The 24833-nt window shown below is 33.7% G+C and overlaps 1 protein-coding gene across 2 annotated transcripts; it reads left to right on the top strand.

Moving 5' to 3' along the window:
• The first annotated feature begins 2348 nt into the window (after positions 1–2348).
• On the top strand, positions 2349–24025 carry LOC114296826 (G protein alpha subunit 1). 2 transcript variants are annotated; one of them, XM_028241167.2, is made up of 13 exons: positions 2349–2687; positions 2824–2896; positions 4782–4819; positions 4940–5029; positions 5218–5295; positions 5537–5644; positions 5823–5924; positions 16994–17049; positions 21948–22082; positions 22341–22434; positions 22601–22660; positions 22743–22822; positions 23410–24025. In XM_028241167.2, exons 1-13 carry the CDS (start codon positions 2625–2627, stop codon positions 23585–23587), a joined length of 1155 nt encoding a protein of 384 aa, XP_028096968.2. In that variant the 5' UTR covers positions 2349–2624; the 3' UTR covers positions 23588–24025. The 2 variants fall into 2 exon arrangements, with proteins under 2 accessions (XP_028096968.2, XP_082748299.1); XM_082892173.1 differs by lacking the exon at positions 5823–5924 and having other exon boundaries at positions 2353–2687.
• The last annotated feature ends 808 nt before the right edge of the window (positions 24026–24833 follow it).

Here is a 24833-nt window from a genome sequence, read left to right as displayed (position 1 = left end):
TAGGGTTGAATTTGCGTAGGTAGGATCGGTTTGGGTGAGTTGTGCGGGTCAGATAAATTGTTGCCCACTACTAGTTAAGTTAACCATTTATCTGTAACTGAGCTTACGCCTTGAAACTTGTAATTCAAAGGGCATTATTTATGTTTTGGTTTCTTACTTTCTCTCATCACATGCTCTAGTTTCATGTTCTGGAAATAGTGAATGTATTAATTATATGTGATATATCTTTTGCAAATCTTTAAGTCATTTATGAATACAAATATAGAGTTTTGAGGGTACGTGATAGATGATGATACTATATATTGTTATTACCTAATGGTTATGATTAAGGGGATTTGAGTAATAACGATGGGTTAATTTTGATTATCATATGTTAAATAATTTGGGGCATTACATAATGAATCTCATATTAAGAATTAGTAGAGGTTGATATTTGATTGGGTGAGTAGGGATGCTATAGAAATGACATTTCCTCTTCATACCTAGACTCTCGAGCTGAGACACTTTGGTGATGAATGATCATAGCCTTCGGGTACGAGTAAGAGTTTCCTAGTCTTCCCAAAAGATTAGGTGGTGACTCCATATCTCATATTTGATATATATATATATATATATAGCACTTTTGTATGATTAGTGAATTTTCATCAGATATACTAGTATAGACCATTCATCTCTATCTCGCATTGCACCTTGTTCACCTGAGACGTTGAAGGAGTGGCCGGGCCCCTAGCTATCGGAAAAAGGGATCCCATAGTTGCTTCAAGAACATTTTTCACTCATGGATGAGAAGCTCTGAGAACAGACCATGAACATCAGCGTTAGGATGCGTTAGAATGCAATTTCTGCACTTTTTATATAGGTTATAGATACATATTGGGTTTAATTTATATTATTTATATATTGTAAGAACTAAGTTGTGATCGCTTGTGTGTAATCCTCTTTCATTCCCTACTCTGTTCCATATTAAAGTGATATTAGATCCATACTTTGATTGTTCGAAGAATCTCTGCCATTGCACTGTGAAGGCCTACTGTATGTTGTAACTAATACCCACTCCAACCTTCGTATATAGCTGTTGCAACGTTAGTGCCTCTACGAACCAATCCTTGTATCGTCATTGACCAATGTTGTGACCCGACACTCACATCTTCTCCAACCAATCACCTCCATCTTCAATCGTTAGTGCTCGTTGACCAATTCCCTTTCATTGTGGTCGCGTTACACCTACAGCTCGTGAACAGACCATCATGAGAGAACACGAAATTTAACGAGCGCATTCACCTGTTTTGATCTTACCCAACCAATAAACAAACCAAAACTCGACCCATCTGTACATTCAACCTAACTTAATCCAATCTCTACAACCCATAACCTAGACAAAAAAAAGAAAAGGGAGGGGGGGACCTTGCTACATCCCCTAATTTTTGGCCCCCCAATCCCCCTAAAAAAAAACTCGAGTTTAACTCTGGTAACAAAATAAAATTTTAATTTTTAATTTTAATAATTTAAACATTTTTGATTTGTTTTTAATCTAAACTATTTGTTTATTTTTATTAAGTGAAATTGATAGAAAAATTAATATTTTAGTCATTAAAATCAATGAAAAATGAAATTTTAGACATTTTATATACATTCACATTGAGTTTAATAACTAAAGCTTGTTTGGTTTCGTTTTTCTGAAAACAGTTTTCAGAAAATTCTACTTTCTTATTTTTTGTGTTTTTTTATTTTTTATGAATTTTTTTAATAGTTTAAGCAATTTTTTTAATTTTTAGATATACCTAACATAAATATACTTAAAAAGTAAAAAATTTGTGAAAAAAAACCTTTTAAAAATTCACTAAATACCAAAAATACAAAAAAAATACGAGAATTCAATACATTTTTTGTATTTTTATGTATTTATTAACTTTTTAAAATATTTTTTCACAAATTTTTTATTTTTTAGATACATCTAAGTAAGGTACATCTAAAAAACTAAAAAAATGTTCAAAAATTTAAAAATATTCACTAAAAACAAAAAAAACACGAAAAACAAAAAACTCATCTTTTAAAAAACTTAATCCAGAAAATTCAAACTAAACACACTGTTTTTTTTGTCGGTTTTACTTAATAAAAATAGATGAATGGCTTAGCTAGAAAACAAATCAAAATATTAAAATTTAAATTGATAAAATTAAAAATCAGAGTTTATTTTGTTAGAACGTTCAAATGCTGATTTTTTATAATTATCACAAAAAAAAAAAAATGAAAAAAAGGGCCCAACTCACCCTTTTAGCTAGGGCCCAACCCGAATAAAAGTAGAGCCCGCCCATCTTCCTTTAAAAGAAGTGAACCCATACCCACACAGGCAACCCGGCCGAGAAACTGAACCCAGATCTGCCCTAAGGCCTCGTTGCCCCTCTTCTTTTGAGGGAGCTCTCGATCAACATTCCTATCTACTGGTTGACTCTTTTGCAGGTTGCGATGGAATTGCAAAAAATTTCAATGCGCAGATAAATACAGAAAGCAAGCTATCACTCTATTCAAGATTCTCAATTATCTCTCAAATGACAGATCCTTCTTCTTCTTCTTCTTCTTCTTCTTCTTCTTCTTCACAAGCGTAGAGTACAGTAATAGGAGCTATGGGCTTACTCTGTAGTAGACACAATCATTACAATCAAGCTGATACTGAAGAAAATGCTCAGGTACCCAAAAATAAAAATAAAAATAAAAATTTAACATATAAAATCTGTGTTTGTTTTGTGTTTTTGGAATTTAACTTTTGCTAATTTTCTGTATCGGATCGTTCATCTGCTTCTCAATTTTCTCATTTATTTTCAGACTGAAGAAATAGAAAGGCGGATTGAGCGAGAAACAAAGGCTGAGAACCATATTCAGAAACTTCTATTGCTTGGTACACTTAAAACTCATACCATTTTCTTATTATTATCATTATTATTATATTCCACTTTTGTAATTTTTTTTTTTTTTATAGATATTTTTTCTCGTTTATGTTTATGTTTATTTTTATTAAGTGGAAATATATTGGTTTAGGAGTGAGTTCCTATTAATCTGTTTTGTTGTCCTCATTAATGTGTAGATTATGGATTACCATTTAGCTACAACATTGCCTGATTCTTATTAAACTTCTGCATTCATTAAGAAAGGCATGGTCAATTTTTGAATGGCAGTTGAATTTTCTCCTTTTTTTTAGTTTTGTAATTTGATCCTTTATTTTTTGTCTCTATCTTGACTATTTGATCAATTAACAATTCTTCTGGAGACTGTTTTCCACTTTTTTATTTTTTTATTTTTATTTTTTATATATATATATATTTTATAATGGTATTTAAGACATGAATTGCCCTGCCTCATCACATTCCTTGGTCGGTGAAATGCTTATGAAAAACGTGTCTTTTATGCGTTGGGGCTGTCATTTTTATGTGCTATTAACGCTATGTTTGGTTGGAGGATTTGGGGAGGGATTTGGAAAGGGGAAGGGATACCTCAACCAAATACAGTGTAAGGCTTCTTTTTTTTCTCCTGACTGAGAGATAGAGGCAATAGAAAGTTAATAGTTGTTTATAGTGCTAGTTTACGGGCTTGCCAAAAATAGATTTCCTTTGATGCCTCAATTAGTCAAGAATGGGGTTCTGTGGGTAGTTGCTGAATGCTGATGTAGGTATCAGAGATGCATGCGTTGAACATGAACATGAGACCACATGGAGACATTGACATGGCATATTTTAGAAAGTAGGATGAGGGAAAATGAAGGAAACAAAAATATGTAGATATGTTTATATATTATAAGCTAAATGTATATTGTTTCCTTCAGGATTACATCCCTTCCTATAATAAAATTTGATTGATGCATGTAGGAATTATGTTGGCCATATGTGATGTAGTTAGAATTAGTATGGTTGTTGTATTTTAGTACCATAAGAGTTAGTTAGAGTTAATTGAGTTTTTTATCCTATAAATAGGTGGTAGGCCCCTATAGTATTCACTTTATGATATTTTGATATTGAATATTTTAGAGCTTGAGAGCTCTTGTATCCCAATCTAGGACTCTCTCTCTCTCTCTCTCTCTATGAAATCTCTTTCATGATTGGGTGTCATCAATGTGCAAAGTCAAACCCTATTTTTTCCCCAATAATTAGAAAGGTTAGATACTTTGGTTGTATTTGTCCTATTTTCAAGGGTGGACAATGGACACTGCTCCTGTCAACTGTTGACCGAACATCTTAGAAGTATTGTTGAAGTGTCCAAATTATGAAATTGATTTTTAGATAACGAACACATGCATGAAGTGTCATGGATGTCTGGGAGTGTCTAAGAAGTATCCGTGTTCCATGTCTACAAGATGTGCATGGCTCCTTTGTGGAAGTGTTAGTACGATTTCAATGCGGACTTATCATGGGTGATTATCATCCTTTACTTTGTTGTTTAGTGCTTTATATCTTCCGTCGTTTATCAACTTTTTCTTGCATTGTGTGGGTGGGGGGTTGTGGGTTTGATGGGATGCAGATCTAATTGTTGTCTTTTTGTAGGCTTAAAGTGACCAGCTTCTAAATTGAAGCGGTGTTCTCACGTGCCACTTTTCTTGTTTGCACAACAAAGACTAACAATTTTGGTTTAGTTATTTTATGCCAATACGTTGATGTGCAATTCTTGTCCCTAGCTTCTCTTCTCTTTCTTTTTTTTACATGCTTACATGTCTTTATCATTTTTAAAACACCATGCTCCATCCTCATTTGGGTTGCTCTCATATTGCTTTCAATAACTCTTTGGTTGCTAAGGTGCTGGAGAGTCGGGGAAGTCGACGATTTTTAAGCAGGCAAGACTTGAAATTAGTCTGTTTTCTGAAACATTAAGTTTTACTTATTTTTTTAAATTTTTTTTTTTATTTCATTTAAAGAAACCATATTTATGGATAGAGTGCATGATTGTTGTGCAGATAAAATTATTGTTTCAAACTGGATTTGACGAGGCAGAGTTAAAGAGCTACATCTCAGTCATTCATGCCAATGTGTATCAGACAATAAAAGTACGCAATACTTGAAAGGGTGTGTTGGTTATTTCCCTTTTAACAAAATCCAAAAGTGATAGTCTCAGCTGAGTTGCTTAAGAAGATTCTTATTCTTTGTCATGACATGAGTTGTGATCCATTCATTATTAGAATGGAATTGAGATTGTAATGACTGTATTTGATGAGGATTCAACATGCTTGGACAGATATTGTATGATGGGTCAAAGGAATTTGCTCAAAATGAAACTGATTCCTCGAAGTATGTTGTATCTATTGAAAATGAGGTTTGATTTCTTCATTTTGTTGTCTAATTGATTACATTTAAACTTTTTTTGTTCTTCCCATCTTGTTTGTTTTAACATAGGATCCACTTTGGAGGCGAACATTTCTCTCCCCCCCCCCCCCCCCAAAAAAAAAAAAAAAAAAAAAAACCAGTGATTATTGTAAAACTATTCTTTTCACATTGGCTAAAGTCAACAGACGATTCACTTTTTGGTTTGTAATGAATATTTCATTCTGTGTCAGGGGATTGGAGAGAAACTATCTGAAATTGGAGGTAGGTTGGATTATCCATGCCTGACAAAAGAGCTTGCACAGGAGATGGAAGCTCTTTGGAAAGATGCTGCCATTCAGGTATGTTCTGCTTCATGTGAATGGCTTGGTTGACTACTTCTCCATTGGTCCTATATATTCCTGTTGATTGAATTCAGTTTTTTGGTGATTTATTTTTTAACTGCTGTTTTTGCTTCAAGAATTTTGACTCCTATAGATGATGCATCCTCCAATTTCTAGTTGTATTTATTACATGTAGGAAACCTACTCTCGTGGTAACGAACTCCAAGTTCCAGACTGTGCACATTATTTCATGGAAAATTTGCAAAGATTGTCTGATGTAAACTACGTTCCAACAAAGGTATCTGATGTTTAAGTTCATGATATCTTCCTTTCTTTTTATATCCTTTGTTAGCTTTAATAACTAGAGAGAGAGAGAGAGAGAGAGAGAGAGAGTAGGGTTAATGTGACGGTGGCCTTGTGGATGGGATTAGAAATGGTCAAATTATACTTTTGATAAAACACAAAGTGGAAAAAGCATGAGTAATGATGATGTATAGAAATTTGATAAACAAATTGTGATTGTACGTAGGATCGGTGCGAGGGCCTTATGGATGGGATTTGGAATGGTCAAATTATACTTTTGATAAAACAGTGAAAAATCACGAGTAGTGATGATGTATATTAAAAAATCATTTCAATTAGCAAAAGAAAAAAAGGGATAAATGTAACATAATGCTACTTCCACACTGTACATCTTTATTGACTGAAGAAATATTATATATTCCTCAACAAAAATTACTCAGAAGTCAATAATATTAAGTACCAAATTGCCAATGCATTAGAAATGAACAATGTTTTATGTTGGTGTTATAACAAAAAAAATAAAAAAATAAATAATGGAGTCAAAAATAAATATTGGGCAAGAATCATCACCGTGTAAAGACACCAAAATTTTAGTGGTTTGGCAAAATTTGCCTACGTCTATGGATCATTTCTCTCATCCACTATATTAAATCTTGTGTTTACATAATATCCAATATCACTAGAATGATAGAGGCTACATCACATGTCCAAATAAATGGACACACACAAGTGCAAACTGAGGCACAGTAATATGGTTCTCTTTAAGGAGATTCAAGCCATTTCACAGCTGGCAAACCCTCTCACTGGTGCAACAAAACATCTCATATTGGCCTATCTCTCTCAGGATACAACAGTCCGATTGATGGTCATATTGACTCTAACCAACCTTGCAAAAGTGGGTGAGTCCAAAGTTCCACCACAAAAAGACTCTTACAACTTGTCTAAAAATCTCTCTGTTAAATAAAATGCAAAAAATAATATTGATAAGACAAATGCACTGCTCTTCACTTGGTTACACTGCTGAGCTTGAAGCTACCTTTATATATCCAATGGTTAGAACATCTGATACATAAATCCATTAATTATTTGACCTAGTATCTTCACCAGCAATGTGTAATGGTCGTAAACTAATCAACATTCATTCCATAGTAACTGAACTTGAGCCTTCCGTTCATCTCCTTCACCTTGAAGTTTCTGCAGTTTCTCACCTTTTCAATTTACCATAATCCATTTATTACCCACCTAAATAAATGTCATAATGAAAGCCTTTAATCTACTGCATTAGCTTCTTCCTGTTGCTAGAAATAATTCTGGCCGTCTAATGCCATCATACATAACTCAACTAGCACTATCCATGATCCAATTAGTCTGAATATGATATTTTAATATTAATATTAAAATGTATTAAATTAGTGTTACCCCGCGCATTTTAATATTAATACACAGAGAGATTAACAGGGACAGAGCGATATTATGGCCTTGTTTGGTAACTTGGCTATTTTATGTGATGAAAGAAAGTTGTGTTTGGGATGACTTGTGGATTTTTTTATAGTTGAATAGATAGTTGTGAGAGAAAAAGTGATTGATTGATGTGTAAGATCTTATTGGCTATTTTAGCTTTTTTTTTTGTGTGGCTATTTTAGACAAAAAAGCTATTCCCAAACAGGGCCTATGCATCATGATTCATGAAGGTGTGCATTGAACCTTTACTAGTTAGTTCCAAAAAAAAAAAAAAAAACCGTTACTAGTGAAATAGTGATCTTTACTCCAAAGTCAGTAGTGGTCTCAGACTTGAACTATGACTGATTAGGAAAAATAAAGTATCACTACACACATAATAATTTAGGTGTTGACATGAGCTTTAATGACTAGCATGTTAAGGCCTTGTACTGATCCCGCTTTTCATGTGTGCAAGTGTTTTTGAGAAATATGCCCAATTCTCATAGAAATCGGCCCTACTTTCACTTTCACATACTTGAAATCTGCAAAGGGTGCTCTTGTGATACTAACACCCCACTCATAAAAAGCTACAATTTTCGTTAGGAGTTTAAAAACTCAACTCTCCAAGCATTATAGGATAAATGAACTCACATCATGGGGATAGACACAATAAATAGATATAGTGCATTTTTACGACCACCATATAATTCTTCTTCCCATTGAATCGAGTTACAAGATCTCTGGTCCATCGGTTGGGTATCCTCATAAATAGTTGTTGTGCATATTGAACTAAAAGCATAACAGAAATGAAGATCTAGAGAGAGAAAATATTGAATAGAAAGTAAATCAGTTTATTGACCACAATTAACAAATGCAGGGCATGATTTTATATAAGCAGCTCATTCTCTAAATTCTTTAGCTAATAGGATTAGTGTAACTAATCGTGATAGTTGGACTAATAGTTACACTGACTAACATAGTGAAAGATCACTGCATCACTAAATACCCTCCCGCAAACGAATGGGAAGATCAGGGACCTTGAGTTTGCCACGTATGCTCGAACAATGAAGCCCTTTGTGAACAAATCCATGATTATTGAAAAAAATGCTAACAAAAATTATAGATGATATAATATATTATGTATAGTATTTTGGGTTTTAATTTTATCATATTAAAAAAAAATTAAATGATATATATTATATACATATAAATATATTTAGTAAATATTAATGGAGGGGAAGCAAAATCCGTCCCCACCTAATGAGGTGGGCAAAAGTCGTGCTGCGTGGGGCAAGGGATGCTGGGATGGGAGAAAATAGATATCCCTATGTGGTGCTTTTCACAATAATCACGTGTGAAATTGGTTTTTTCTCCAAATTGCATTTGATTTTACCAAAAATCTCTCAACCAATTCACCTCTCAATTGTTGCAAAAACTATCATCAATAGAAAAAAGAAAGAAGCCCCAACACACGTTAAAATCAATGGTAGAGAAATCACCTGACATGATATTTGAACTTGGCATCACTAAAAAATTAAGTATTCAAGATAACCTTTTAAAAATAAACCGTAATTTTTTAACCTTTTCTAGCCAAATAAAAATTCTATGCCTCCATGGGTAGGCATTAATTACAATATGGCTTTTCATGTAAACCTGCAAAGTACGTTTCTTCATAACAAATGTCAGATCAAATAAAATAGTTTGTGTAACCAAATCTATCACCATAAAACTTGAAAATGCTCACTAATTCAAAAATCGTATAGCATTTTAATTCCAACAACCCGCGAGTCATTGGATCCCATACAATATTTAAGCAAATAATCAAATATTTTAACCAAATACCGAATAACCCACAATTCCAAATTCCGAAAACCACAAATTCGAAAGTCATAAGGAATCCAAATGAATTAAACCGATTACCCACTAGGCTATACAATTATGGATTAGAATTCAAAAATATTTTTTGTTTTGTTGGAGTAGTTTTAAATTTAAAAGTATTTGTTTTCTTTTCAGACACTATTTTTAAATTTTAAAAGAATTTTTTCTTACAACATCTGATTCAAAAATTAGATATGGCCACATTCCATCTCTTACATATTTATTACCCACAATTCTATTTGAAGCAGAATTTCTTTTTTGTTGAATAGAAATTCAACCTCAAAATATTTATCTAGGACAGAGCAAGGTAGATTTTTGAATAGTAGTACACATCCAAGGATATATCTCAATTTAACACCACTACTCCCAGCCACAAGTCACGAAGTATAATATTTTCAACTTACACGAATGAAAATTTAGAGCCAGTTTTTATTATGGCAAATGTGCCTATAAGCACCAAAATCTACTCATCACCCTTCCACATATTATACCAATTGTTTGTAATCATAGCCATAAAGGCTTCTAAGTATGTTAACCTTAATGACAGACTTATGTTTTAGATATATGCAAAATCGAGCACTATGCCCACTCTTGCCATAGAATAATTATAAAGGGTTTTAATGTTTTTTTTTTTTTTTTTTTTTTTTTTTTCATTTATCTTGGGTTTTCCCTACCATGAGGTCTACCACAAATATTTCTCAATTTTTATGGCTTCAATGGACACATAAAATAATAATTATAATATTGGGTAAATGAGATTAGTAGAAAAATTGAATTTATATCTCAATGATGGATACCACCCTGTAGTATGGATTAAGATTGGCCTTATAGCTTCCTCCTCGTAGGAGGATGTGATCAAGATCTATCTTCTTGCTGCACTGGTAGGGCTATGTAGAAATCTCTATTTTTTAATCTTGTGTGGTGAATAGTCTGTCACCTACTAGAAACTTCTATTTTTTCCTCCATTTTTTTTTTGGGCTTCTCATGTTTTGACTCCGTCTTTGAATCTCCTTGAAATTGTTGGTGTAATAACCAAAATATAAATAAATAATGAAGTCAAAATAAATATTGGGCAAAAATAATCACCATGAGAAGACACTAAGTTTGACAAATTGTGCCTACGTCCATGGATCGCTACTTTTCCACTATATTAAATCTTCTGTCTACACAAGATCCACTATCACTAGAATAACAGTGGATACATCACATCTCCAAATAAATGGATACACACAAGTGCAGATTGAGGTGTGGTAATCTCACTCTCTTTAAGGAGATTCAAGCCATTCATGGCGGAAAAAGGGCCTCTTTGCCTCCCCCAAGATATAACAATCCAATTGATAGTTGTATTGACTCAGACCAATCATGTACTAGTGCATGAGTCCAAAGTTCCACCACAAAAATACTATTACAACTTGTCTATCTCTTAAATTAAATATAGAAAATAATATTGATAAGAAAAATCCACAACTCTTCACTTGGTTACACTGCTGAGCTTGATGCTGCCTTTATATATCCAATGGTTAGCACATCTGATACATAAATCCATTAATTATTTGACCATGCATCTTCACCATCAATGTTTAATGGTCATAATTAATCACAATAATGTACATCCGACGGTTCTAACAAATGGAATAACTAGGGTCGACTCCCTGTTAGACAAACCCTCATGTATGTGGCAATGGAGATCTCAAGCAGTTGCTACTAGTATCTTTTCTGTCCCGTAGTAGCTGGGACCACCCGATGATGCCATGTATATATTTATTCCAAGCATAAGCATAGAATACCCGTTGTTGTCAAACAATTCAAATCATTGTGTTTGGTTTCAATTTTCTAGATTCAATTATGGAAATTGAAATTTTTTTTTTGTGTGTTTTTTTGTTTTTAGTTAATATTTTTAAAATTTTAAGCAATTATTTTACATTTTAGATGCACCTTACTTAGATGTATCTAAAAAGTAAAATATTTGTAAAACAATATTTTAAAAAATTAATAAATACACAAGAATACAAAAAATGTGCTGAATCTGTATATAAATATTTTGTATTTTTGGTATTTAGTAAATTTTTTAAAGATTTTTTTCACAAATATTATACTTTTTAAGTGTATTTATGTTAGGTGTATCGAAAAAGAAAAATGATTCGGACCCCCTTTCCCCCCCCCACCCCCTTGACCCCCCTCTCTCTGATTGGCCAGTTTTTCTTTTATTTTTTTATTTTTTTCCTTCTCCTCCAATCACCATCCACCACGTGTGTGTGGGGGGTGGTGATTGGAGGGGGTCTCAATCACTTCCCATCTAAAAATTAAAAAAAGTTTCTTAAATATTAAAAAAAATTTAGTGAAAAGAAAAAATACGGAAAACAAAAAATTTCAATTTCTTGAAAAGTGAATTTAGAACAATAAAGCTTAAAGTATTCAAAATAGTAGTTCAGGACTAACTTTGAAGAGACATTACTCACTTGAAGTTCTTGAAAACCAAGTAAGAAATCACCCGAGGTTAAAAATTTGAGCTTTTTCCTATTTTCTTCTTCTTTTGCCTCTTCTCTTCCTCTCTTTTCTAACAAGTTTCTTTTGCGCTTTTCTTATTTTTTCTTTGATTTATTTTTAAGAGGAGATACTTGTCTCACATACTATGTTGCATGGACTCAGACTCAGGTACGCGTATCGGGCACGGGTGTGTATCCAAATGTCAGACCTTCATAAACTTTAATCTTAGGATATTAGGTGTTAAAAATACTGTATTATTGATTGATATTGATTGATTTATTGATATATATTACAATGATTCATGATTCCTATATATAGAAGAGGGTGAGTGTGTAGTAGGTAAGGAGTAGGTGAAGTGGAGGTGGTAGTGGTGTAGTGGGTTAGGTTTAGTGGAGTAGGTGAGGTGGTAGTGGTGTAGTGGGTTAGGTTTAGTGGAGTAGGTTTAAGTGGGTGAAGTAGGTGGAGAGTAGGTGGATTTTAACAGCCCCCCGCAAACTCAAGGGGGATAGGAACTAACCAACTTGAGTTTGGAGAGAGTAACAAAACAAGAAAATACATAAAAATAAAAGAGGATAAGAGACACTGTATGGTCGTGTCAGACCATTGGTGAAGACACTGGATGGTGGTGTCATAACGTTGTAGAGGACACTGTATGGGGGTGTCATAACCATGTAGAGGACACTGTATGGTGGTGTCATAACGGTGTAGAGGACACTGGATGGCGGTGTCAGACCGATATAGAAGACAGTTTATGGGGTCATGTCGGACCGTTGTAGCAGACACTGTGTGGTCGTGTCAGACCAATGTAGAAGACAGTTTATGGGGTCATGTCGGACCGATGTAGAAGACAGTTTACGGGGTCATGTCGGACCGTTGTAACAGACACTGTTGTGACAGTTGTTGTGACAGTTTACGGAGTCTTGCTGGACCCTTGTAGAAACTAACCGGAATCAATGTCGGGACAGTTTACACAGTCTTGTCGGACCCTTTGAAGGAGCGAACCGGAATCAATGTCGGGACAGTTTACTGAGTCTTGTCGGACCCTTGAAGGAGCTAACCGGAATCAATGTCGGGACAGTTTACAGAGTCTTGTCGGACCCCTGAAGGAGCTAACCGGAATCAGTGTCGGGACAGTTTACAGAGTCTTGTCGGACCCTTAAAAAGTCGCACCCTCAAAAGGTGTGCCCAATCTTTCAAAAGGCGTGCCATCAAAAGGCGTGCCCAATCCATAAAAAGGCGTGCCAGATATGATGGCGAGGCACGTGAGTGCCTTGGCTGGCGCGCCCGTTTGTCGTCTGGCGTCAAGTGGCGCGCGATACGCGTGGCTGCCTCGGCTATTTAACCAAGACGGAGGCTGAGGCTGAGGCAGAAGCTGAGACAGAAAAACTGAGAGAAACCTCTGAAAAATTCTTCCGTTGCTGAGAGAGAAACTCTGTAACACTCTGTTTTCTGAGAGAGAATTCTGAGAGAGATACTGTGTAACACTCTGGTGCCTAGAAAATGGCTTCATCGTCTTCCCGCGGGCTGCTCACCCTCTTTCCCGACCTCAACGAGTCAACGAGAGAGAGAACTGGTGCGGTGGCACTGGAAACTCAACCAAGCGTCCCGGAGTTTGCTCCGTTGAACTTTCCGATGCGGTCGGTGGAGCAAAGAATGGCAGTGCAGTCAGATGTGGAGGCCAACCAGTATACTTTGAAGGCATGCGTGGAAAGCATGACGGCGGTCACAAACTTGTCGAACCGGCTGCAGAGTAGGACAAATGAGGTGCAGCAGTTAACCTCCCAGCTGGCTCTGCTCCAACGCATGTATAAGGATGCGCGAGCAGAGATAAGTGTGCTGAAAGCAGAAAATAAGGAGCTAAAGCGGAAGGCCACCGTGATGTGGCGATTTGGAGGTCCGCCATATGCTGCAGTGGAGGAGCAGGGGGGAGGCAACTTGCTTGGTAGTCTAGGAAGCACGGAGGCAACACCGTCAAGGACCACCCAGGACGGAGGCAAGAAGAAGAGACCGGCGGCAGAGTAGAGAAGAAAAATCCCACCTGTGGTTGTTTGTTTGTATTTTGTTTTGTTTGTTTGTTTGTTTTTTTTTTTTTTTTTTTTTTTTTTTTTTTTTTTTGTATGTGGAAACATGGTGATCGGGGTGAGCCGTGACATGAATAAAATGAGTTTGGTGTGCAGATCTTCCTGCGTCTTTTTTTTTTTTTTTTTTTTTTACGGAAAATAGGATGATGCTCACGAGTTGTATAAGAAGGAAAATGGATAGAAAAAGAAAGATAGAATAAATAAAATAAAATAAAATAAAATAAAATAAAAGTAGGAGTAGTGAAAATATATTATAATAAATATATATATATAGTTAAATAAAAGAAAAGGGAAAAGAACGTGGGTGCACATGGGTTTGGTTTGATGATGCATTAGTTTAAGATGATGCATTAGTTTAAGATATATATATATATTAAAAAAAGGAATGTGAGATGGAAATTGGGTTGGTGTGCAAAGCTGGTGATGCGGTTTTGTTGTCAAAAAAATGGATTTAAAATAAATATAAAAAAAGAAAAAGAAAGTGGAGACAAAAGTGGGAACACATGTGCTGGTGGTGTGTTGTAATGGTCAAAAAGGTAGATAAAAAAATAAAATAAAATAAGGTTCAAGGTGCTGTTTCAATCTTAATCTCTGGTGTCTCTTCAACTTTTATCTCCCGAGTCATCCTGTTCAGCTGTTTCACGGTTTTCCTCAGCAGCCGCTTGGGTGGATTCAGCGACACTTTCCCCTGCATTAGAAGTGGCCTCAGCACTAGTATCTCCACTACTTTCATCAGCAACAACAGGGTTTTGAGCTATCGACTTCCGCCATTGATGGATTGGAAGAGGAAGCTTCGGCTGCGAGAGGCGGCCAGAGAGAGAAGAAGAAGAGTTTTGTGCTTGGACAGCAGCTGGGGAGGAGGCACATGCAGAGTGATCAAGGTATGTGTAAGAAAAATCTTAGCGGACTAGGTTGAGGTCCGGCGGGCAGCTAAGGTGAGGTTGCCGCCCGCCGGGGAAGCGAAAATATCAGGTTCTAAACCTGCTCTGATACCATGTTAAAAATACTGTATTATTGATTGATATTGATTGATTTATTGATATATATTACAATGATTCATGATTCCTATATATAGAAGAGGGTGAGTGTGTAGTAGGTAAGGAGTAGGTGAAGTGGAGGTGGTAGTGGTGTAGTGGGTTAGGTTTAGTGGAGTAGGTGAGGTGGTAGTGGTGTAGTGGGTTAGGTTTAGTGGAGTAGGTTTAAGTGGGTGAAGTAGGTGGAGAGTAAGTGGATTTTAACATTAGGGTATGTATCAAAAAGTGGATATGGGAATGGGGACTCGTTATGGACACATTATATAATATTTTTGGATAAGATATTGTAAATTATGTTGAAATGCATTTGAAATTAAATAGGATTTAGGAAAAATATGTAATTTTTATCTTTTATTCATGTTAAAGGCTATAAATGTTTTTTCCCCCCCCCTAGCAAATGTGTGTTTCTTGTTCTGCAAACATTGTAAACAGTTGGACGATTCAGGTGTCTAAATTGGATACGGGTGTCGGATCCTTACCCTTGTCATATCTGGTGGACACGGGTACATTGAGGGAAATAGAAGAGTCCATGTAACATAGCTCACATATGCTAATATATATCTATTGTAAGGAGGAGGTGGCATACACAAATGTGAGGTGTGTGCCTACTTCATGTCACTAATTACCTTGATTAGCTTAATTAATCTCAATTATCACTAATTAGTCTAGGTTAGGTCTAATTATACTTGGGTTAATTAATCAGGATTAAGCCTAATAAATCCTGCTTAATTATTACTAATTTCGATTATATTTTCACAAAGTATATAAAGTTATTGGGTAAATCAGACCAATTCATTTAAGCACCTTGATTATGGATTTTAAAGTCTGCATAAGCATTGTATGTTCAAAAAGAGAATTCTTTTGATTTCATAACCGAAAAACTTCATTTCGTTCCTACCAAAACATATTTCGAAGCATTTCAAGTATTAAAGAAGCTAATGCAACTCAAAGAACTAAAACATGGAACAAAGCTGCTCATGCAATAACACCTAGGGTGTTACAACCCATGTCATACTACATATTACATAATGAAGTACATTCAATCATCTAAGCCAAGTTCTTTATTATTGAGTTCAATGTGTTCTTCAAAGTGGTGTTCATCATCATGTCCTCCTACTACCTAGATCATCCATGGGAAAATCATTAAAATCCCTCCAGGCTCTGTTCTGTTGTTTGGAAAAGAAAGTATTGTACAGGAAAATGAACTTCCGATAACTTTTTTCATCTTCATTTAGCAAGAAAGTTGTCGGACTCATATTTTCAACTTTCCCACTAGAATATGTTTTTCCTCAAAACATGTCTTGCAAAAAATACAAGATTTTGCAGGAATCTCAACAATATGCTTTCATTTTCTTGACAAATGAACACACGAGAAAACAAGTTTCCTTTTCTTTTACTCCACTTTTCCTAGGAACAACTTTCTCACACAAAATTCCTGACAACTGAACAGAGCCCAATGCATTTTCATTCTCATTAGTATTACAATACTAGTGTCATGAACTTCCTTAACAAATTCAAAGCTTCCAAAGTCCGAATCACCTACCCAAAAAAAAAAAATAAAGAAAAAGAAAAAAAAAGAAAACTAAGAAAGAAAGAAAGAAAGATTAAGCTTGTCTTAATGTTTTATTTGTGCAAATAAATAATGAGAAACTTTTATACAAAGAACATTAGAATTCTTTAATTATAATAAAAAAACACTTCATAGAACATAAGAAGTTCGTAGCCCAATGGTTTATGGCTTGTCCTTGGCTTCCTGTTGCTGGCTTGACTCTCCATATTCTCATTTTTGTGTTCAAATTTAACACACAAACCATACAAGCAGAATCGGTCAAGGTACTGTGCGGGATAGCAATCTTATGCGATCCTGTTATCCAGCACATGATACCACACCAGTTCCGCTGTAGAGCCAATCCTTAAACAATCTGGATTGTTTGATGAAAGTAGAATTGTATGATCCTAGTATCCTACGACCTGGATCGTGATTCTATTAACCATGCTCAGATTGACACAATATTGGGTCTTTGTAAAGGTCAATAATTTCATAGATTAATGTAGCATAGATCTACAATAGTTCCCCAAAATTATTTTATCTTTGTGGAAATATAACTCTTTCCACAAGCCTCTTAGTGTCTTTTGTTATGCAGGATGATGTTCTCAATGCCAGAGTTCGTACAACTGGTGTTGTAGAAATCCAGTTCAGGTGAGTACTGTTTCCAACAAAGTTTGCAGTTTAACTACAGTTTTGGTGCTATCATGTTATTCTGATCAGTTCTTTATCTTTTAATTGAATGAATTATTCTGAGTTGATAAATACTTACCAGAAGGGAAACTTGGATGAGGTAGTTGCTGTAGTGGTTATCATGTTATTCTGATCAGTTCTAGCATAATTTTCATCAATTTGGAGAAGAATTACTTGATCTTATTAATCTCTAGGGTTTGATCTCTCCAATTCAATTTCACTGGATTGTACATAACTAAATTTGACAAAGCCTTTTATTTACTTAATTTTGGTTGGCGCTGTATGAATCATCTGTTGCCATTCAATGGTTCAACACTGTTTAGGGCCTTATCCTCCATTAGACTTTGTGCTAACTTGTCGGTTTTTAGTCTCAATATTCCAACTCTTTTTTTCTTTTCGGTCTTCTTTTCTGTCCAGTAAAACTTTGATTAAAACAGTAGCTGTTTTTTAACTTTATTTTTTATTTTTGAATAAATAATATCATAACAATCTATGAAGCACGGATACTTCAAAAAGGGTGACGTATCCGTATCGGATACTTATCGGATACCGATCTCCTCGGATACTCGCGGATACGTATCGGATACTTCTTAAAAGTATCAGATACTTCTTAATTAATTTTTTATTAATTTTGAAGTATCGGATACTTAATTTTGAAGTATCGGATACTCGAAGTTATATATTACTTATAAAATTTTGTTTAGTTCTTTGATAAGAGGAATATAGTGAGAGTTAAAGTAATAGAATTTGTCAAATTGATGTATCCTTGTTGTCTCTCTCACTTCTCTCTCGCTTTTTCACTCTCTCACGTTTCTTCTCTCTGCTCTCATTCTTTTTTTGGTGTTGGCCTGTAAGGATGATGTTTAATTTGCATTTGCATTTGCATTTGCTTTTGCTTTTAGTTTTGGATGTTTTATGAATGTTTGAGCACTTTTAGGTTAATAGGAATCCCTCTCCTTATTTATTAATTTACTTTAAGTTTTATTTTCATGCATATTACATTATTAAAATTATATAAAAAAAAAATTATGAATGTATCCCCGCTGTACCCGTATCGTACTTTTTAAAATTTTGACATATCGCCATATCCACATCCCCATATCACCATATTCGTATCCGTGCTTCCTAGGCTATCATTGATGACTTAAAAAAGTATATTTGCTGAAATTTTTATTTAAGGATGGTTTTTTGGCTTTAGCTAAGGTCTTGTGATATTCAATGATGAAAGGGGAACAAGTTGAAGCTATTGACCTTGAAGACTCTTAGTTTTATAGGAATCTTTCTTCTTTATCAAGTTGTCTTTTGCTTTAGGTTTTATTGTTATGCATACTGCATTACTAAAAATTGTTAAAATAATATTTTTTACGAACGTATCCCCGCCGTACCCGTATCCTAGTTTTTCAAATTTTGTCGTATCGCCGTATCCGTATCGTATCCGTATCCCGTATCCGTATCCGTATCCGTATCCGTGCTTCCTAGATAACAATACATTTATTGGTTTCTCTTGTACTAAACCACTTTGTTAGACTTTCCTTCACATAGGTGGGGGTTAGTTAAATCCTGGCATATGGTTTTGAACCTGCTTCACATGCTCAAGTCCATGCAGTTGTCACTACAGAAATGAGCTAGCTTGGATGACCCTATTATTCCAAATAGGGCAAATTACACCGGCAGTCCCAACATTTTTCCTCGTGTCATTTTTGTCCCTACACTTTCAATTGGCTCAATTTTGACCCTTAATTTTAGATTTTGTGTCAATTTGATCCAATTGATAATACTGTTAGTGTTTTTGATGAAAATTACCACTGAATTGATTGAGGTTTAACTCACTGAGTTGAGAAAACTTATAATTTTGCCCTTAAAATCGTGACACATGCCACTTATGTATGCTTTTTTATTAAAAAATGCTAACGATTGTATTCAATTGGACTAAATTGATACAAAGTAATAAATTTAGGATCAAAATTGAGTGTATTGAAATTACAGTGACCCAAATGACACAAGGATCAATATACAGGGACTATTAGTATAATTTGCCATTCCAAACAATAGAATCATTCATTATGTTTGGTTAATAGTATTCAAAAACAGATTTTGATTTTTTTGTCTTTAGTGAACTTTTTTTGTATTTTAAGAAATATATATACATATATATATGGGCAGAATTCACTTTATTCCCTTATGGGTTCGCCTTGGAGCACTTTACTCCCTTATGGTTCAAATATAGGTAGAGAACTCCCTTATGGTTTTGGATTCCGTTAAAGATAACGGAAGGTGTGCCACACTCTCCCAAATTGAGAGCGAGCAATGCAAAAATCATGTATCAAATGTCAATAATACCATCATATTCATCTTATTCTCTAAATCTTAACCCTAATCATTATCTTTTATCAATAATTGAATTTAATTTAAAATTTTATTAAATGAGAAATTGGATTAAAAATAAATAGTAGATTATGGTAATTTTATGGTAATAAATTAGACTATTTAGGTTAATTTATGGGTTTAATTTGACATATATACATATATTTATATATATGTAAATGTTTAATTTAAAATGTTAAAAATTAAAAATTAGATTTAGGTAATTTTATATTTTACTTTTATGGTAATTAATTAAGGTATTTAGGTTAATTTATGATTTAATTTGTTAAATGTTATTAAATAAGGGGATTTTATAGTAATAAATTAGGGTGTTTAGTATAATTTATGATTTAATTTGTTAAATATATATATTTATATGTTTAATTAAAAATGTTATTAAATAAGGTAATTTTATGGTAATAAATTAGGGTGTTTAGTTTATTTTTTGATTTAGTTGGTTATATATATATATATATATATGTTTATTTAAAAATGTTTTTAAATAAGAAATTAGATTAAAAATTAAAAATTAGATTAAGATAATTTTATGATTTAATTTTATAGTAATAAATTAAGGTGTTTAGATTAATCTTATGGTTTAATTTATGGTAACTTTATGTTTAATTTAAAATGTTATTAAATAAGAAATTGGGTTAGAAATTAGATTAAGATAATTTTATGGTAATAAATTATGGTGTTTAGGTTACTATAATCTTATTTATTGAATATGTTGTAAAGATAAGAAATTATATGTATTAACGAAGAGATAAAGAGAATATACCATAGGGGTATTTAGGTAATTTTGCCCTTACTTTTAACAAAGTTAGCTTTGCACTTTAGTTCAAACCATAAGGGGGATCTTTGCCTATCTTTGAACTATAGGGGGTAAAGCGCTCCTAGGTAAAACCACAAGGGGGTAAAGTGAATTTTGCCCTATATATATATATACCTTTTAGATCCACTTGATATAGATCTACTTAAAAAGTAAAATATTTGTGAAAAAACCTTCTAAAAAAATTACCAAATACAAAAAAAAATATAAAAATTTGGCACATTTTCGCATTTTTTGTATTTACTGAATTTTGTAGATTTTTCACAAATATTTTACTTTTTAGGTGTATCTAAAAAGTAAAAATAAAAATTGACTAAATTATGAAAGAGTTTCACTAGAGACAACAAAACATGAAAAATAAAAAATTAAAAAATTCAAACTAAACAAAGTAATTGTTTGTGCTCTAGAAGTTTATAAACTTCTTATACAGGATACGAGAATCTTGTCTCCTTGCAATTAGACTATTTACACACTGAACCAGATGGCAAAGCATGTCCTTATTAGGTTCTGCAACCAAGTATGAAATGCACTAAAATAATTTCCAAACCACTTAGTCTCGGTTATTTCAAGTCATCTATTCCGCTTGAAGCATACTCCTTTCAGGTGTAATGATTCACCTTAAGTACAAGTGAGCGCCCTGTTTTCCGTACTTCATTTCAGTTGGTGCTTGCCTCTAGCCTCTCATGAGTGCAGTCATTTCTTCTTTCACACATCTTGCCACTCATCTATCTCAATGCCCTGATTTTAATGTCAATTAGAAAAATCAAATTAATGAAGATGTCCTTGTGAAGCTGTTCAAAATATTTCTTGTAGCATCTAGGAAGCACAGCTTGGGATATGATATAATATGGATAAAACCTATAAAAACAGGATATGGATACAACTAGGATACATTTGTGGAAAAAAAATTAAAAAATTAGCGAGTTGCACATAAACTCAAGAATGTTGAAGAACCATAATGTAATTTTATAATGCAAAATACTAATATTGAAGAATCAGGTATTAATGTAAGATTGTACCTAGTTTACTTTTTTTTAATTATTTTATAGGTTTTACAAATATTTCATTTTAATATCAAGTCTAATATCCACAACTTGTTCATGTGCTTTTCCCTTACTAGTCAAAAAATTGTATGCAGGTTTACTTGCTTTTTTATTGATTTTTAAAAAAAAATTTATTGTTATATTTTCTTGTTAATCCTTACTTTCTATGTAGTTATAGGAGACATGCATGATATAATAACGATACATCAAATTGACAAATTCTATTACTTTTAACTTTTAATTCACCATGTCCTTATCAAAGAGCAAAGTGAAGTATTAAAAATTATTATTGTATTTATCCTTGCGATTAGTTACATTATAATGTTATGCAAGCAATGCCACAATTCTAATTTTGTAAAAGAAATAATACATGACTTAGAGTATTTGATACTTCAAAGTTAATTAAGAAGTATCCGATACTAATGAAAAGTATCAAGGACTATTGGTATCTGATACAGATATGATACGGATATGTCCCCCTTTTAGAAATGTCCGTGCTTCATAGTCTAGCATGTAGTGTTTTATGTTAGTAGTAGCACCACATACATCTAAATAGCAAAGACATTCAGTTCATGCTCTCCTGATAATTTGACCTACAACTTACTAGTTATAAATTGCAGCCCAGTTGGAGAGAACAAAAAAAGCGGTGAGGTGTATCGACTCTTTGATGTTGGAGGTCAGAGAAACGAGAGAAGGAAGTGGATACATCTGTTTGAAGGGGTCACAGCTGTGATTTTTTGTGCTTCTATTAGTGAGTAAGTTTTTGTTTTTTCTTTTCTTGTCTTTTCCAGTTTTAACATCTTTTGTAGGTTGTTACTTATGAATTTGAAACTGGCTATCAAAACATTCATAAGCAGGAAAATTAATAAAATTATCTAATATACTGGAAATGGAGAGAGAGTGGAAAATAAAGTTTTGTAGCTGGCATCTTCTTTAGGATATTCTAGCTTCAAATGTGATGTTTCCAGGTACGTTGGTACGTTGTTCTTGACAGTAATCGCTATTGTTTCCAGGTATGATCAAACACTCTTTGAGGATGAAAGCAAGAACCGGATGATGGAAACCAAGGAACTCTTTGATTGGGTCCTTAAGCAACCATGTTTTGAGGTGCTTTTTTCTTTCTAATTAAAGATATGCTACAACCCTTTGCTTTATCAATTGTGAAGTTTTTTTAACAGCTCATGCTCTTTTTTACATTAATATTGTAACTTTGCTGAGAATTGTTTTTTGACAGCTTAAACTGCTTTTACTAATGCTCATTTGTTTTGTGCAGAAAACATCCTTCATGCTGTTCCTAAACAAATTCGATATATTTGAGAAGAAGGTTTTAAAAGTAAGAGCAAATAAGACTGAAATATTTGTTCATAGGTGGCTAATTATAGTATGTCCAGGATTTTGATGTGCTATTTGTGCAGGTGCCGCTGAATGTATGCGAGTGGTTCAAAGATTACCAGCCAGTTTCGACAGGGAAAGAAGAGATAGAGCATGCATATGAGTAAGCAATTGATATTTTCCCTCGTCATCCATTTTGAGAACAGAAAGATTACCAAAAGGCTGATATCTGGGGCAGTTTTGGCGACTGAAATAGTGGGCATGAGTCCCCCTCCCCCTCCTCCCCAGGAGAGAAGAAAATAGGTAGAAGGGTATCTGATAATAGCCAAAAAGAATTATATACATATGTATATATGTTTTTTTTTTTTGATAAATCCAAAAAGAATTATATATTAAACTCCCTAGCTTGCTAAAAAAGAATTTATCAACTTTTGGGTTTGGGAGTTGCATTTTTGTTCAAAATTTTTAAAAACCCCATAGATATATATTTTTTTCATTGAAACTGATCAATATAATCGAAACTTGTTGGGTTATGAAGCTGGACATAAGAACTAGGGGGTAAAGGTTGGAAGCAAAAATCAATTTCTGTTCGCCAAAACTTGCCTTCAACCTGCCTTGGTAAGTTTTGGTTCTAAACTAGGAATTTGTTGACATCTGGAGCATGGAATTATTAGTCTTTTCATTCATTATATGTATAATTTATATTGGGCCATGAACTCTCCTTTCTATGTTGTGGAACCTTGTATTCAGATTTGTGAAGAAGAAATTTGAGGAGTTGTATTTCCAGAGTACTGCCCCTGATCGTGTGGACCGGGTTTTTAAGATCTACAGAACCAATGCCCTTGATCAGAAGCTTGTGAAGAAGACGTTCAAACTGGTAGACGAGACTTTGAGAAGGAGAAACCTCTTTGAAGCTGGTTTATTATGATCGTGGACATACTTGTTGAAAAAAGGATTGTCAATATTTGAAGAGCTATATTGGATTTTCGCCAATGAGGTGAGAAGAACACTGCATCAGTTGACTACTAGCATATATCATATTTTACAGGCTTAAAGTTTTGGAGTCCCATTGGTTCTAGCCCTCCATTAAAAGGAACTTCATTTTTTTTTACCGTTGATTTTGTCCTTGGATGGTGAGTATAGGCTGCCAGAAGCCTTCCAAAAATCAGTTGTATTGTCTGTTTGTGGCCTTTGGAAATTTAATCAGGGATGGGATGGAACACACATTATGGTTTATATATTCTTTTCTTTTTTCTTTTTCGTTGTGTACAGTGCATTTTTATTACATTCATGCCAAACTTTATGGTAGTTTTAGCCTCCGAAATGCTGCAGTTGGGCTTCCTTCTGCCCCCTGAATTTGTAACAACTTACGAATGCAAACAGCTCAGGGTATGCAAACTCTCTAAGGTTGTGTTTGGATTCTGAATTTGGATAGAAATTTGAAAAGAAAAAGAAGAAAGGTGAGGGAAATAGGAATGAGATATAAGCTAAATACTTTTTTCATTTCTCTCGCGTTTTCATTTTTCTTTCTGAATTCCTAAATCTATGATCTAAATAGAGTCTAAAAAAATAAGATATTCCCTATCCTTGGCAATGTATTACGATCTTGGTACCTATGGTCTAGGACATGGATTGAACTATTTTTAAACATTAAGCAAGTACGAAACGACATCACATTGGTCTCCATTGAGTTTAGCTGGTTAATTTATCAAACTTGAAATTCAAGTTCGAGTTGGACTAAAATCATTTATACTAATCATGTTTGAATTGGGTTTGAAATTTGATAATAAAAAAAAATAAAATTGGCTCAATAATCAAGCTTAGTTGGCTCATTAAACATTATTATACATTAAATATACACAACATTAAATATATACATATACTATATTTTATATTATTTAATATATAAATAATATATTTATCTTATTTTTATAAATTGTGTTTATTCTATCTTGAGTTTGACTTGTTTATTAAACGAATTTTAAAATTCAACTCGGACTTGTTTATATATACATACATATAAGGAATTGGGATAAGTCAAGATTTTACTGTGTCAAAATGAGTTGAACTTCTGTTCAAAAAAAAAAAAAAAGGATTGAACTTATACACAACTCAATTAATTTACGGTCTTAATCTGTGCCCACCAACAAAGTTGTCTAAAAAAATAAATAAAT

This window comes from Camellia sinensis, chromosome 10 (assembly GCF_055761805.1).
Source record: "Camellia sinensis isolate YWXY chromosome 10, ASM5576180v1, whole genome shotgun sequence".
NCBI lineage: Eukaryota > Viridiplantae > Streptophyta > Magnoliopsida > Ericales > Theaceae > Camellia > Camellia sinensis.
The sequence above is the reverse complement of the archived record's forward strand: the minus strand, read 5'-3'. Positions and strand labels throughout refer to the sequence as shown.

What these genes read in the sequence shown, in the direction of transcription:
- LOC114296826 (XM_028241167.2), top strand. Translation starts at nt 2,625, where the DNA reads ATGGGCTTACTCTGTAGTAGACACAATCATTACAATCAAGCTGATACT. An exon ending in TAAACTACGTTCCAACAAAG is followed by an intron (nt 5,925 to 16,993) that starts GTATCTGATGTT and finishes TTTGTTATGCAG; the next exon opens with GATGATGTTCTCAATGCCAG. An exon ending in TTGAGAAGAAGGTTTTAAAA is followed by an intron (nt 22,661 to 22,742) that starts GTAAGAGCAAAT and finishes CTATTTGTGCAG; the next exon opens with GTGCCGCTGAATGTATGCGA.